Below are 12,932 nucleotides of genomic sequence, written 5' to 3' on the forward strand. Positions count from 1 at the left end.
TTTATTTTATTTTATTTTTGTGAACCTTGCAAACCAATGTTTCCAAACAAATTCTAAGAAAATAACAATTGGATCACTTGATAATAGCCACCATTTTGGACCAAAATTACATTCAAATATGGCTTTCTTAATTTCCTAATAGGACTCACAAGTGCAAACCAACATGCCACAAATTAATAGGACTCAAAAGCTCATAATATAATTCATGTTACAGTAATTTTCTGGCTGTTATTGTGGATTCATGAGTGGTATAACGTGTGGTCTCTGACCTCTTATCACATGCTGCTCTGCTCTATTCTATTTGATTAATTAACAATTGACATAAACTTTCTTTTTTTTTTATTAGTTTTATTTGAAGACATGAAAAGGGAGGTAATAGTGGTTATTGTTTAAGTGTAAGTTGATCATGAATACATAAAGTTCATTATTAAGTGTAAGTTAATAATAAATTAATAATAAATTATGATTGGTGGGTTATTGATTTTAGAGACCAGCTTGACTACGGAACCGAGCTGCAATTGGTGGGTTATTAATCAATACAACATGAGTGAAACAAACTACTAATTTGTTTGAACAACATAACACAAAAAACAACACAAACAAGATAAGCCTATAAATATTGCATTCTATTCATTTCTCTTGTTTGCAATACAAATGATATATCTAAATGTAAATATATACTTTTTAGTATTTTTGTCATAGTAAGTTTATAGTGACACACAAACTACATTACGATTCACATTTTTTTTAGAGATTGTTGTGTGCTATTTTTTTAGTTACTAAACGATGATTTCACTATGTTAATTTTATTAAGGGCTCAACATCCTAGTATTTTTGAACATGGCTTCAAAACTACCATTCAAAAGAATTACACAAGGGACAAATTTGGGTGACGTGAATGTGGTTGCAAGTGAGAGTACTCCAAAAGCAAGATGGGATGACACAAATACTGAAATATTCTTAAAAATATGTGTCGACGAGGTGCAAATTGGTAATAGACCACACACACACTTTACAAAAGAAGGTTGGAAAAATGTAATTTCAAAGTTTGCTACGAGAACAGGGATGAGTTACAATTATAAACAACTGAAAAATAGGTGGGACTATCTCAAGAAAGAGTTCGGCATATGGGCAAAGCTAGTGGAGCACCAAACAGGGCTTGGTTGGGACCCTGTTAAGAGAACAGTTTTAGCAAGTGATGATTGGTGGGAGAGAAAAGGACAAGTAAGCCTGCGAACCCATATTATATATAATACGTAACCATTCATTTATTTTGGGATTTTCATTTCAAATAAACAATAACACATTATCTTCTTTTTCTTATTTAACTGAAACAGGAAAACCCAGAATATCTGAAATGGAGAAATGAGGGTCCAAAATTCTTAGACATGATGGAGATATGCTTCAAAGATGTAGTGGCGACAGGCTACATGGCATTGGTACCATATGCAGAACCATCATCAGAGAATGAAGTGTCTAACAACAATGCTTATGCTCGAATGAATGACGAAGATATAGAGGTCGAAAACTTTGAAGATGATGATGATAGTCCTCAACAAAACAATAACGCCACACGGGGAGAAACTAGTACAGCACAAGCCAGAAAAAGACAAAGAACATCTCAAAGAGAAAAGAAAAAAAGTGCAAAAGAGAAACTACAAGAATCATTTGACCGCCTACTCTCTGGGATGGATAACATGTCACGTACAAGTAATGCAAGAGTTGAGAACGATGATCGTTGCGAGTATAACCCGGATGTGTAGATTTGTTGGATACGAGTCCGGGGATGGAGCGAGGGAAGTCAACATTACTTTCTCATGGTGAGGTTGTTTGCAAAAAAATATCATAGGGAGACTTTTGTGGCACTAGTGGAAAAGGATCCATCACTTGCTATCGGTTGGTGTCACACTTTCAGCGTGGATGACCTCACCCGACTTTGAATTCAACGGATGATCATTTAACTATGATTGTTATGTCTTTGCTTTATGTGTTGAGTTTATGACTTTTGCTACATCTTTGCTTTTGTGTGTTGAGTTTATGACATTCTCTGTATCTTTGCTTTATGTGTTGAGTTTATGTCTTGGCTCTTTAAACTTGATTGTTATGTCTTTGCTTCGTGTGTTGAGTTTATGTATCGAAGATTGTCTTGAACTTTTCACATGTTGTGCTCTCAGCATTAAAATATTTCTAGACTTTTATCATGCCTTTGTTCTATGCCATATTTTTTTGTATGGTATTTGAAAAAAATGTTTATTAGTACCTTTGTATTGCGTATTTTTTTTGATGTATTCTACATGGCATTAAACATTTGATATTGTTTATGTAGGGTGTAAAAATCGAGAATGGAGTTCTTATCGATTCGGGATCTGAGAATCAAAAGAACCAATGTCGATTCGGAAGAAGAAGCTAATAATATGCATATGGATGACTGCATTGGACGAATGTATGCATGTCTTTGCAATTGCACAATACCGGTTTATGAAGTCAATGTTGAAGGGAGAGAAGAGGACATCTTCATTAAGCGGCCATAGGTGGGTTCTTGAAATACTAAATGGATCAGATAGTCGTTTCTTTGAGCAAGTCCGGATGGATAAAACTATATTTAGAAGATTGGTGGATGAGCTTACTCAAAAGTATGGTTTACAACATCGAGAAATATTCTTGTAGAAGAATCGGTGATAATGTTTTTTTGTATATACTTGGGCAAGGAGCTACTTATAGAAATGTGGAGGAGAGATTTCAACATTCTGGAGAAACAGTACACAGACAATTTCATCGAGTGCTAAAAGCTGTCCACAAACTTGGAAATGATATTATCAAACCGGTAGATGGACATTTTAGAGATGTGGACGATTACATCCAGGGTGATGTTCGATATTGGCCTTACTTCAAAGATTGCATTGGTGCGATAGATGGAACACATGTGGCCATTCTTGTCCCTCGTTTGAGAAACAAGTTCCATTTATGAGCAGGGAAAGGGTACACCTCAACAAATATTCTAGCCGCATGTGACTTCAATATGTGCTTCACATTTGCACTTATTGGTTGGGAGGGTTCAACACATGACACACGTATATTAATGGAGGCTTTTGAGAAATCCTTCTTTGAAGTTTCCTCAGCCGCCCTGAAGGTTCACATTTATTTGAAATTAATTGTATTATCTATGTTTTTATTTTTTTATTTCTTATTGTATTATATTTTTTTGTAGGAAAAATACTACCTTGTGGATTCGGATATCCTACAATGAAAAGGATTTTTTGGGGCCATACAAGAGTGCAAGATATCACATTCCACAATTTAGGATGTCTCGTGCATTTAGATCTCCAAACGAAGTATTCAACTATCATCACTCGAGTTTGAGAAGTGTTATAGAAAGAACATTTGGAGTTTGCAAAGCAAGATGGAGGATTCTACAAAAATATGACCAAGTATACTATGAAGGTCCAATTCGAATTATATGGTCGTGTTTTGCTCTCCATAATTTTTATTCAGTAGAATGGGTAGCAATGATTTGGATGTTCTCGAGAGGCTTGAAGATATCAACCAAATTCAAGAAGGAGAATGTGGCTTTGAGGATGATGATAGTGAAAGTTCATTTGTATGGCAACAACCTACGAATGAAGACACTAAACAAATTATTACACTTAGGAACAATATTCGGGATGAACTCTCCAATCAATATATGAGTAATGTAATGTAATATTTGTGTTGTTAGTTGTTGCTATGGTTGTCAAGAAGTTGCAAACTTTCACATTGTTGTTGTTGTTGTTAATTATTGTTGATTGTTGTTGTTGTTCCAATCAATACTATTGTTGTTGTTATCAGCACTTTTTAAAATTCAAGTCTTAATGTTTTTTTTGTGCTTATTAAACAAGCACAACAATCACGATAATAATAATAATAATAATAATAATAATAATAATAATAATAATTATCCATTAAGTTATAATAATAACAATCATAATAGTAATAATAATAATAATTTCATAATCAAAATACATTAAGTTGTAATAATAATAATGACAATGGTAATGACGACGATAATTAATAATAATAATTATTCTAATCATAATACATTAAGTTATAATAATAATATCAATAATAATAATATTAATTAATAATAATTATTATTATTATTTTAATCATAATACATTAAGTAATAATAATAACAATAATAATAATTTTATAATCATAACACATTATAATAGTAATTACGATGATGATGATAATTAATAATTATTATTATAATCATAATACATTAAGTTATAATAATAACAATAATAATAATGATAATTAATAATAATTATTATTACAATCATAATACATTAAGTTCTAATAATAATAATAATAATGATAATTATTACTTATTATTATTATTTTGTTCATAATATATTAAGTCATTATTATAATAATAATTATTATTAACAATGTATAATAGTAATTTAATAAAAACTTATGAATGCCCATTTTAGTAATTTCCCACCCCTAAAAGCACTTTTAAAAATCTACATCCAAACAATTCACACATATAAAAGTGCTTTTGCATTAGCTTACCCAAACATAAAACATTAAAAAGCACTTAACTTACTCTCCAAAGCACTTAAAAAAAAAGTGCTTCTACAACTTAACAAAAAAGCACTTTTTTTTAAAAGCCATCCCAAACAAGCCCTAAATCAAACGGCTAATATCAAACAAAGTACATAAAGTATGGCAATGACTTCTCTCTCTGAACACTAGATACTCAAAAACATAATTAACTATTCATTAGTACTAATTACCGTCTTAATTATTATAATGAGCTCTTCTATTCTTTTTATAATAATTAGTTTTTGAATTTTTTAATTAATATTATATTTAGTTTTGGTTTCCTTTTCTTCTTCTGCTTTTGTTGGTTTGTGTGGGCTTTCAGATAAAACTCCATTTTCACCAAATTTTTTCTTTTTTATTTTTCAGATTGAGCTCTTTGAATCGAATGTGCTTCTCCTAAGGCTTCTCTTTGGTGAAATTTCTCACTTTTTCTTTCTAATTCCTGTTTATTTGTCTTTTATGGTTGTTATTTTGGTTAAAAGTTGGTTTTTTCAAGGGGATTCTTGTGTTTTTCTTTTTTGTAGGGATTTCATTAGTGTTTTATGCTGGATTTTGTTAGAATCTATCCACATTTTGGTTTTCTAATGTTATCTTGTGTTGGATCTTGCGTATTATCAGTAATTTGGTTGTTTGGGGTTACAAAGATTGAATTTTTCTTCAAAGATTCAAACTTTTTTGTTTCCCTATTTAGTTTCACTGCTTTATATGCTTTATTTTCCTCAGTTTTTAGCTGAAATGCAGCAAAGTTTCAGTTGTACTTCAGTATTTTGTACTAATTTTAATCCATGGTTTGAATTAGGATTCAATCAGTGTACTTTCTGTACATATAGTTTGGGAGAAATCCAGCCATGGTTCTTGGATTAAGATCAAAGACCAGGAAAGGAACTTCAGTCCAGGTTGACTACATTATTCAGTTGCAGCAAATCAAACCATGGCCTCCATCCAACTCTCTTCGATCCCTCCGGTCCGTAGTGCTGCAGTGGGAGAACGGCGACAAGAGTTCAGGTTTTACCAATCCGGTCGCCCCTTCCCTTGGTGAAGGGAAGATAGAATTCAATGAGACATTCAAGCTTCAAGTGTCATTCTTGAAGGAATCATCCACCAAAGGCAATGATTCATTTCAGAAGAATGTGCTTGAACTGAATTTGTATGAACCGAGAAGGGATAAGAGTATGAAGGGGCAGCATATTGGAGGTGCGGCGGTGGACTTGGCGGAGCATGGAATTTTGAAGGAAACTGTGAGTGTTAGTGTTCCGGTGAGCTGTAAACGGAGCTTTAGGAACACTGCTCAGCCTATTCTTTATTTAAAGATTCAACCGTTTGAGAAGGATAGCTTGAGTTCTTCGTCTAGAGATAGCTTGTCCAAGGAGTTATCCTTGGATAAGGATGGAAGGGAGTCGGTTTCGGCTTTGATGAATGAAGAGTATGCAGAGGAAGCTGAGATTGCCTCTTTTACTGATGATGACATCTCTTCGCATTCTTCACTCAATATATCCTCTTCAACCTTTGAAGCTAATGCGGACATGCCAATTCAGAATAGATTAGGAGAACAACAATTGCATGAGGTAATAATCGATGCTTAATCTTAGTGAAGCTCTTTTCATCATCTTTGCCCAAACCATGTAAATTTTGCTTATCATTATGCAATTTATACTCGATTTCTATCTTTATTATATCTTCTTGTGTGTTACAAGGTAAACGAATTCATGATCATGAAAAGTCTTGGGTTTGCATTGATACCTATCTAAGTCTTATATTGAACTTGATGCTGTAAGTCTAATAGTGACATTTTGTCGATTGTGCTCTATTGTTTGCCACACAGAATGGGTTAAAAGCAGTAGAGAAATCACCACCAAACGATATAGCAACAGTGTCATCTTCGGAGTCTGAGCCATTACCAAAGGATTCCAAGCCATTGGCAGCTGATTCTGCTCATAGTTCTCATTCGGTTGATCAGAATGGAAGATTGCTTGAATCATCCTTGGAGAATTTATCAAATGAACCTGTGATTCTTGAGAATTGTAATTCTTCTTCATCCAATACTCAAAGTATAAGTATTGGCTCGGTAAACCCTGGCCCAAGCATTTCTCTTAACTGTTCTTCTATAGAGGAAGCAGATGGAGCTAATCACATCGAGGAAGTACCTGAAAAGGAGGTAGTTTCTAAAAGTGAAGATAATGTTGCTGCAAGCACTATAAATAAAGAAATTAGTTCTAGTGAAGTGATTAACAGCGTTGAATCTTCAGAAATTGAAATTCAGGTTGAAAAACAGGCCCTTGTTCCCATTGCAGAACCTGTGAACATTGATATGAATCAAGATGGAGCAAATGAGGCTTCAAGCGATCATACTGCAAATGATATCTCTGTCCTGGACAGTAAGCTGGTTGAGAGTGCACCAGAAGATATAACAGAGGAGCACTTTCCTGATGTTCCTTCTGACAATCTTTCTATTGCATCACCAGAGAATGTGGAGCATACTCCTGACAGTCAGCACCAAGATAAACAAGATAATGGTATTGATAAGATGTCAGAATCTGAGACTGCCTCATCGTTCCCAAGAATTGTTGGTGAAAGGGATTATAGCACCTTGAGAAGTAGTAATAGACTAAAGACTATGAAGTTTTCTGTGAGATCGCCACCGGATACTCAGCGAAATACCATCTCTGCAAACAATGATCAGTATGTGGAACATGTAAAGGAAATTGATGTGCAAGAAAATGTACAACGTGATAGTTTAAACTTTGTTATTGGTGATGGGAAAGGTGACAAGAAAATTGCAAATGGGAATTCAGATAAAGATGACTGTAATGGAAATGGAGCTGCAGATGACAAAGTCCGAGAATTAGAACATAAAGTAGAGATGCTCGAAAGGGAGCTGAGAGAAGCGGCGGCTATTGAGATATCTGTTTATTCTGTAGTAGCTGAGCATGGGGGCTCACCCCATAAGGTTCATACTCCTGCTCGTCGCTTGTCAAGGCTATACATTCATGCATCTAGAAAATGGTCGAGAGAAAGAAGGGCGAATGCAGCAAAATGTGCTGTCTCTGGACTGGTTTTGGCGGCAAAGTCTTGCGGAAATGATGTTCCAAGGCATGTGAATCTCTGTTATGATGTATTTTAATTGCAAGATTTCTCTGAATTTGACTTGTTTTAATTTCTTCTGATGAAGGTTGACTTTCTGGCTATCAAATTCAGTAATGCTGCGAGCAATTATTGTTCAAGAATTCAGGAACGAGGACCTCCTCAACTCTGCAAATGTAAGGCACGAGGTGCACAAGAACAAGTCTCTTCTGCAGTGGGAATCCACCTCCTGGAAGAATGAAAAGTTTTCTGCTGCTAAAGAGGTTGATGAGTGGGAAGTCCCTAGTACATTCATGTCGGCTTTAGAAAGGATTGAGGCGTGGATATTTTCTCGAATCATTGAATCCATTTGGTGGCAGGTCTAACTGCTTGTTTTTCACAAGTTCAACTTAATAGGCATATGTGAGACGTAACTTGACTTTGCTTTCTTCATCTGTTCGTGCCAGACGTTGACACCGCACATGCAGCTACAAACCGAATGTGGGAAACAAAAGACGGGCTCAAACTTAAAGAACTACAGAAAGCAATCTAGTTTGGGGGATCAACAACAAGCAAATATATCAATTGAAATTTGGAAGAAAGCTTTTGAGGATGCTTGTGAGAGGCTTTGCCCTGTCAGGGCTGCAGGGCATGAATGTGGCTGTTTACCTAAGCTAGCTAAATTGGCAAGTGAAACCATTTGGTTTCTTTTTATCGGCTATATGTTTTGCTTTCATAGGCCTGGTGTACATGAGATTCCCTTTTCTTTTTGTCGTCGACCAGGTCATGGAACAGTGTGTGGCGAGGCTTGACGTGGCTATGTTTAACGCCATTCTACGTGAATCAGAAGATGAAATCCCTACAGACCCTGTGTCTGATCCTATCAGTGACTCTAAGGTTCTTCCTGTTCCGCCGGGAAAATTGAGCTTTGGTGCTGGTGCTCAGTTAAAAAATGCTGTAAGTCTATATATCATTTCTACATTTCTCTGAATTATATGCACCTAACTTGCTAGTGGTTCTTGTTTTGTATCGGCTTTAGATTGGCAACTGGTCTAGATGGCTGACAGACCTGTTTGACATGGATATGGATGATTCCCCTGACAATGAGAATGAACAAGACGATGACCGTTTGGATGTTGCAGCATCCTTAAAATCATTCCACCTCTTGAATGCGTTGAGCGATCTCTTAATGCTCCCGAAGGACATGCTCTTGGAAAGTTCGATCAGAAAGGAGGTTTGTCCATTACGTAAACAATCATTTCTTTGTTTGTTTGTGGCATTGCTTAATCTTTCCATGTTTCCATCAAAAAGGTTTGCCCAACGTTCAGTGCATCAATGATCAAGCGAATTCTAGACAACTTCCTACCGGATGAGTTTTGTCCTGATCCAATCCCAGACATGGTGTTTGAGTCCCTGGACTCTGAGGTTATAACTTCTTTGAACACCTATTAATTTCAGTTGTCTTAATAAATAATCTCAAAGTATTTCGGCTTTCAAACTAATATTGTAGGATCCTCTAGAGACTAGTGATGAGGGAATAAACAGCTTTCCGTGTGATGCATCCCCTGTCACATACTCTCCACCTTCAGTCACTTTGGTTCAGAGCATCATCGGAGATCCTAGGTTGGCTTCTCTTTCACGAAGCGGATCATCGGTGGTTCGAAAATGCCACACAAGCGACGATGAGCTCGAAGAACTGGAATCACCCTTAACATCAATCATCATTGAAAATTCCTCGAATACGATCACCAAATCAAAGGAATATAGAGGTCCAAGTGCTGCTAGATATCAACTGCTGCATGAAGTCTGGAGAGATGGTGAATACTGAATATAGGCTGTGTATGAGTCCTGTTAACATTTGAAATAAGAGGGTGAGAGGTTTTTTTTCTTTTTTTTGTATATAAGCCTACGAAATTTTACAAACTGAATATTTTGTTCTTGAATCATAAGTGTGGATGGAATGTTTATGAGAAGTACTATACAAAGATGGTCATAGAATAACTGCTTGATAAACCCATGACTGATAAAGGGAGGAAAATTGTCTCATTACCTTACTGACGGACAAGGTGTTATCAACAAAATTGCTTACAGGTTCACTAACTCTCAAAATTGCTCAGGGGTTTAAATGGCACTCTTAAAAACCACCCGGCAACAGGCCAATATTATTAGTTAAGCCCTGTGGATTTTCTTTTACAAAAACTTATTATGGAAACATGAAACAAAATCTTGGGTGGTTTGAACGGTTAATCAAGTAGTCAATTTCTGTGACACATTAACTGCATTAATGTGCTAATGCAGCCAAGAGTCCTTGTCAGGTTTCTCTAGGGTGAGGATGGCATTAGAGACCCATTCACCTTGCCATAAACTGTTTGTTTGTTTCTTAAAACTTTCTAAACATCTTTTTTCATATAGAGACCTTTATTTTTTATTTTATCGTCCAAATGACTCTAGAACAATAAAATTAATGCTCACTCACTCAGTCAACAGTGCTAACTAGGCTATTGATTGGGTATTTTAAAAGAAAAAAACTGCATTTTATTCTTTCTTATTTAATTATTAAAATAGTTTATTTGTAATTTTTTAACTAATTTTTTTAACCCATTCAAGACTAAGAAAGTGATCAAGAGAATGTTAAGGTTGCCCTTTATTTTGTTGATACTACTGATTTTGTGAACCTTCAAAAGTTGAGGGTGAGGAGGACATCAGACACCTATTCACCATGCTGTAAAATGTTGTTTGTTTTTTAAAACTTTTTAAGGATCTTTTTCCTATAAAAACCCTTATTTTTTATTTAATTATCCAAATGATCCTAAAACCATTAAATCAATGCTCAGTTAAGTAGTCACCAGTGCTAACTGGGTTGTTGATTGAGCATTTAAAAGAAAAAAAACTTCTCTTTTTGCATTTTATTCTTTCTTATAAAATTATTAAAATAATTTATTTTATTTGTAATTTTTTAACTAATTTCTTTTTAAAAATTATTATTACTATTCTAAAATTTATTTTTTAAAAAACTTTCCATTTTTAAGGATTTTTTTTTAAAAAAAATTTCATTCTTACTTGTAACCATAATTTTGTTTCTTATACACAAAAATTAACTATATTTATTATTTTATACGTTATAAATAGATTGGTACATTATTATTATTTAATAATTTTTATATTTTATTTGTGATTTTTTAATTTGAATAACTTTCTTATAGTTAAGAAAACGAATTTAAGTGCAAATAGAAAATATATTTATTATTTTATTCACGTAACATATTTGTTCCCATATTGGGCAAACAATTTTATAATGATCATATAATTTACATAAAAAGCATAGATTATACTTACTAAGATTAGGGTTTCCATTCATGTGCATATATAGTTTTAAGCTATAAGCAAATTATTCAAATAAAAAATTATAAATAAAATACAAAATTATTAAATAATAAAAATCAAGCAATCTATTTATAATGTATAAATAATAGAAATTGTTAATTTAATTTTAAAATATTTATGTGCATAATAAACAAAATTATGGTTGGAAAAAACAACAACAATAATAATAAGCTTAAAAAATGAAAGGGTTTTTTTAAAAAAATAAATAAATTTTTAGAAAAAAGCAATAATTAGTTTTTTTAAATTGGTGGAAAACTACAAATAAATTACTTTAATAATTATAGAAGAAAGAAGAAATTATCCTGGGATTGATTTGATTTCTCTAAGGCCATTTTCACAAATAAAACTTATGGCCAAGTATAGAATCACTAATATATCCTAACCTGCGTGACTAGCGAGACAACAGTGTTTTTATTTGAAACCAAATCGTTGCAGTTTAATAATGGTGACGTGTCTCAGAGGTGATATTAGCTGATATTAGCTAATTTCACCGGTCCGGATTTGATTGCCTTGGGCATTAGTCATCATTTTGAAATCAATAATAATTTTAAAAATACATGAGAAAGATGAATCAACAGAAAATAGTGGTATGATGTGATTTATACAACCATAATTCTGATGACATTCTTTTTCAAGAATTTCGAAAGCAATCTAAATATGAATCTGCATTTTGGCACAAGCAATTCTATATGTTTACATCAAACTACATTACAAAATAAACTTTTAAAAGAATTTACCAGCATCACTTGATTTGTATATACCAGAGGTACTTTCTGTGTCAGCATGATGAACAATTAGAAAGTGAACATTATGAAATTTCCTAGGCTAGCATCTTTGATTAAAGATAGCTATGAAAACAATGCCAGTTCATTTCTGTTATCATACATCACAAAATAGATCCAAAAGCATTCCAGTAGAAATGTCTGGTTTTGACTTTATGTAGGCTCAATTTGTCATAAGGAAGTTCTATAAGTAACCAAAGATTTAATACTCATAGATCCTCCATCATCCATGGGAGAAATTATCTAATTCACCGAAGCTCTGAACATGGGGTGGTGGAAACAACTAACCATATATTGTTGCATTCCATCTTTTGCAGATCATATCAGCAATCATTTTGGTCACATTAGCTGTATATATGGATTTCTTGGCTCTCTAAACTGAAGGCCAGAAAATATAAGACATGATTGCTCTTTGTAAGAGCCATAAATTGGAATATTTGATTGGAAAAGAATAGCTGTATTTTCAAAAGAACATTAGTGAAAAGTTATTTACTTGACAGTTGTGTTTGTAGTAGAAGAGTATTGGCCTATTTATAAGTAAGAATTCAATTTATATTAGGAAACAGATGGAGCTAATTAATAACCTTGAGAGGAAATACATGAGAAGGAGATAGTATCTAAAATTGAAGAAATTATATCTAGGGAAGTGATTAGCAGTGTTGAATCTTCAGAAATTGAAATTCAGGTTGAGCAACAGGCCCTTGTTCCCAGTGCAGAACCTGTGAGCATTGATATGAATTGAGATGAAGCGAATGACGTTTCAATCAATCATACTACAAATGATATCTCTGTTGCCAACGACCTTCGGGTCTATTGGTATACGGGTCGCCGATAGAGTTCTCACCAAGTGGTGAGAGTTCGATTCTCGGCTGAGGGCACATTTCTGGGAGTTGTGAATAGTGGTTGCATGACGGGTGGTTCCAGGCGCACGTGAGCGCGCCCGGTCCCCCACTTGTTCCACCGAGGCCATGCACGTCCCCTGGCTCTCAGTGGGTTCGCCCCGCTCCTCTTTCCCAAAAAGATATCTCTGTTGGCAACTGTTGAGCATACTCATGGCAGTCAGCTCTAAGAATTGTTCACTAGAATTGTTAGTGAAAGTAATTATATAGCACCTTAAGA

At 34.1% G+C, this 12,932-nt stretch overlaps 1 protein-coding gene across 1 annotated transcript; it reads left to right on the plus strand.

Moving 5' to 3' along the window:
* The first annotated feature begins 4,874 nt into the window (after positions 1-4,874).
* On the plus strand, positions 4,875-9,620 carry LOC120261159. The gene is made up of 9 exons (XM_039268910.1): positions 4,875-4,999; positions 5,387-6,152; positions 6,410-7,677; positions 7,757-8,027; positions 8,115-8,333; positions 8,431-8,604; positions 8,687-8,881; positions 8,959-9,072; positions 9,158-9,620. The coding sequence occupies exons 2-9, from the start codon at positions 5,436-5,438 to the stop codon at positions 9,473-9,475; spliced, it is 3,276 nt and encodes a 1,091-aa protein (XP_039124844.1). The 5' UTR covers positions 4,875-4,999; positions 5,387-5,435; the 3' UTR covers positions 9,476-9,620.
* Positions 9,621-12,932: the final 3,312 nt, after the last annotated feature.

Source organism: Dioscorea cayenensis, chromosome 5 (assembly GCF_009730915.1).
Source record: "Dioscorea cayenensis subsp. rotundata cultivar TDr96_F1 chromosome 5, TDr96_F1_v2_PseudoChromosome.rev07_lg8_w22 25.fasta, whole genome shotgun sequence".
Lineage (NCBI taxonomy): Eukaryota > Viridiplantae > Streptophyta > Magnoliopsida > Dioscoreales > Dioscoreaceae > Dioscorea > Dioscorea cayenensis.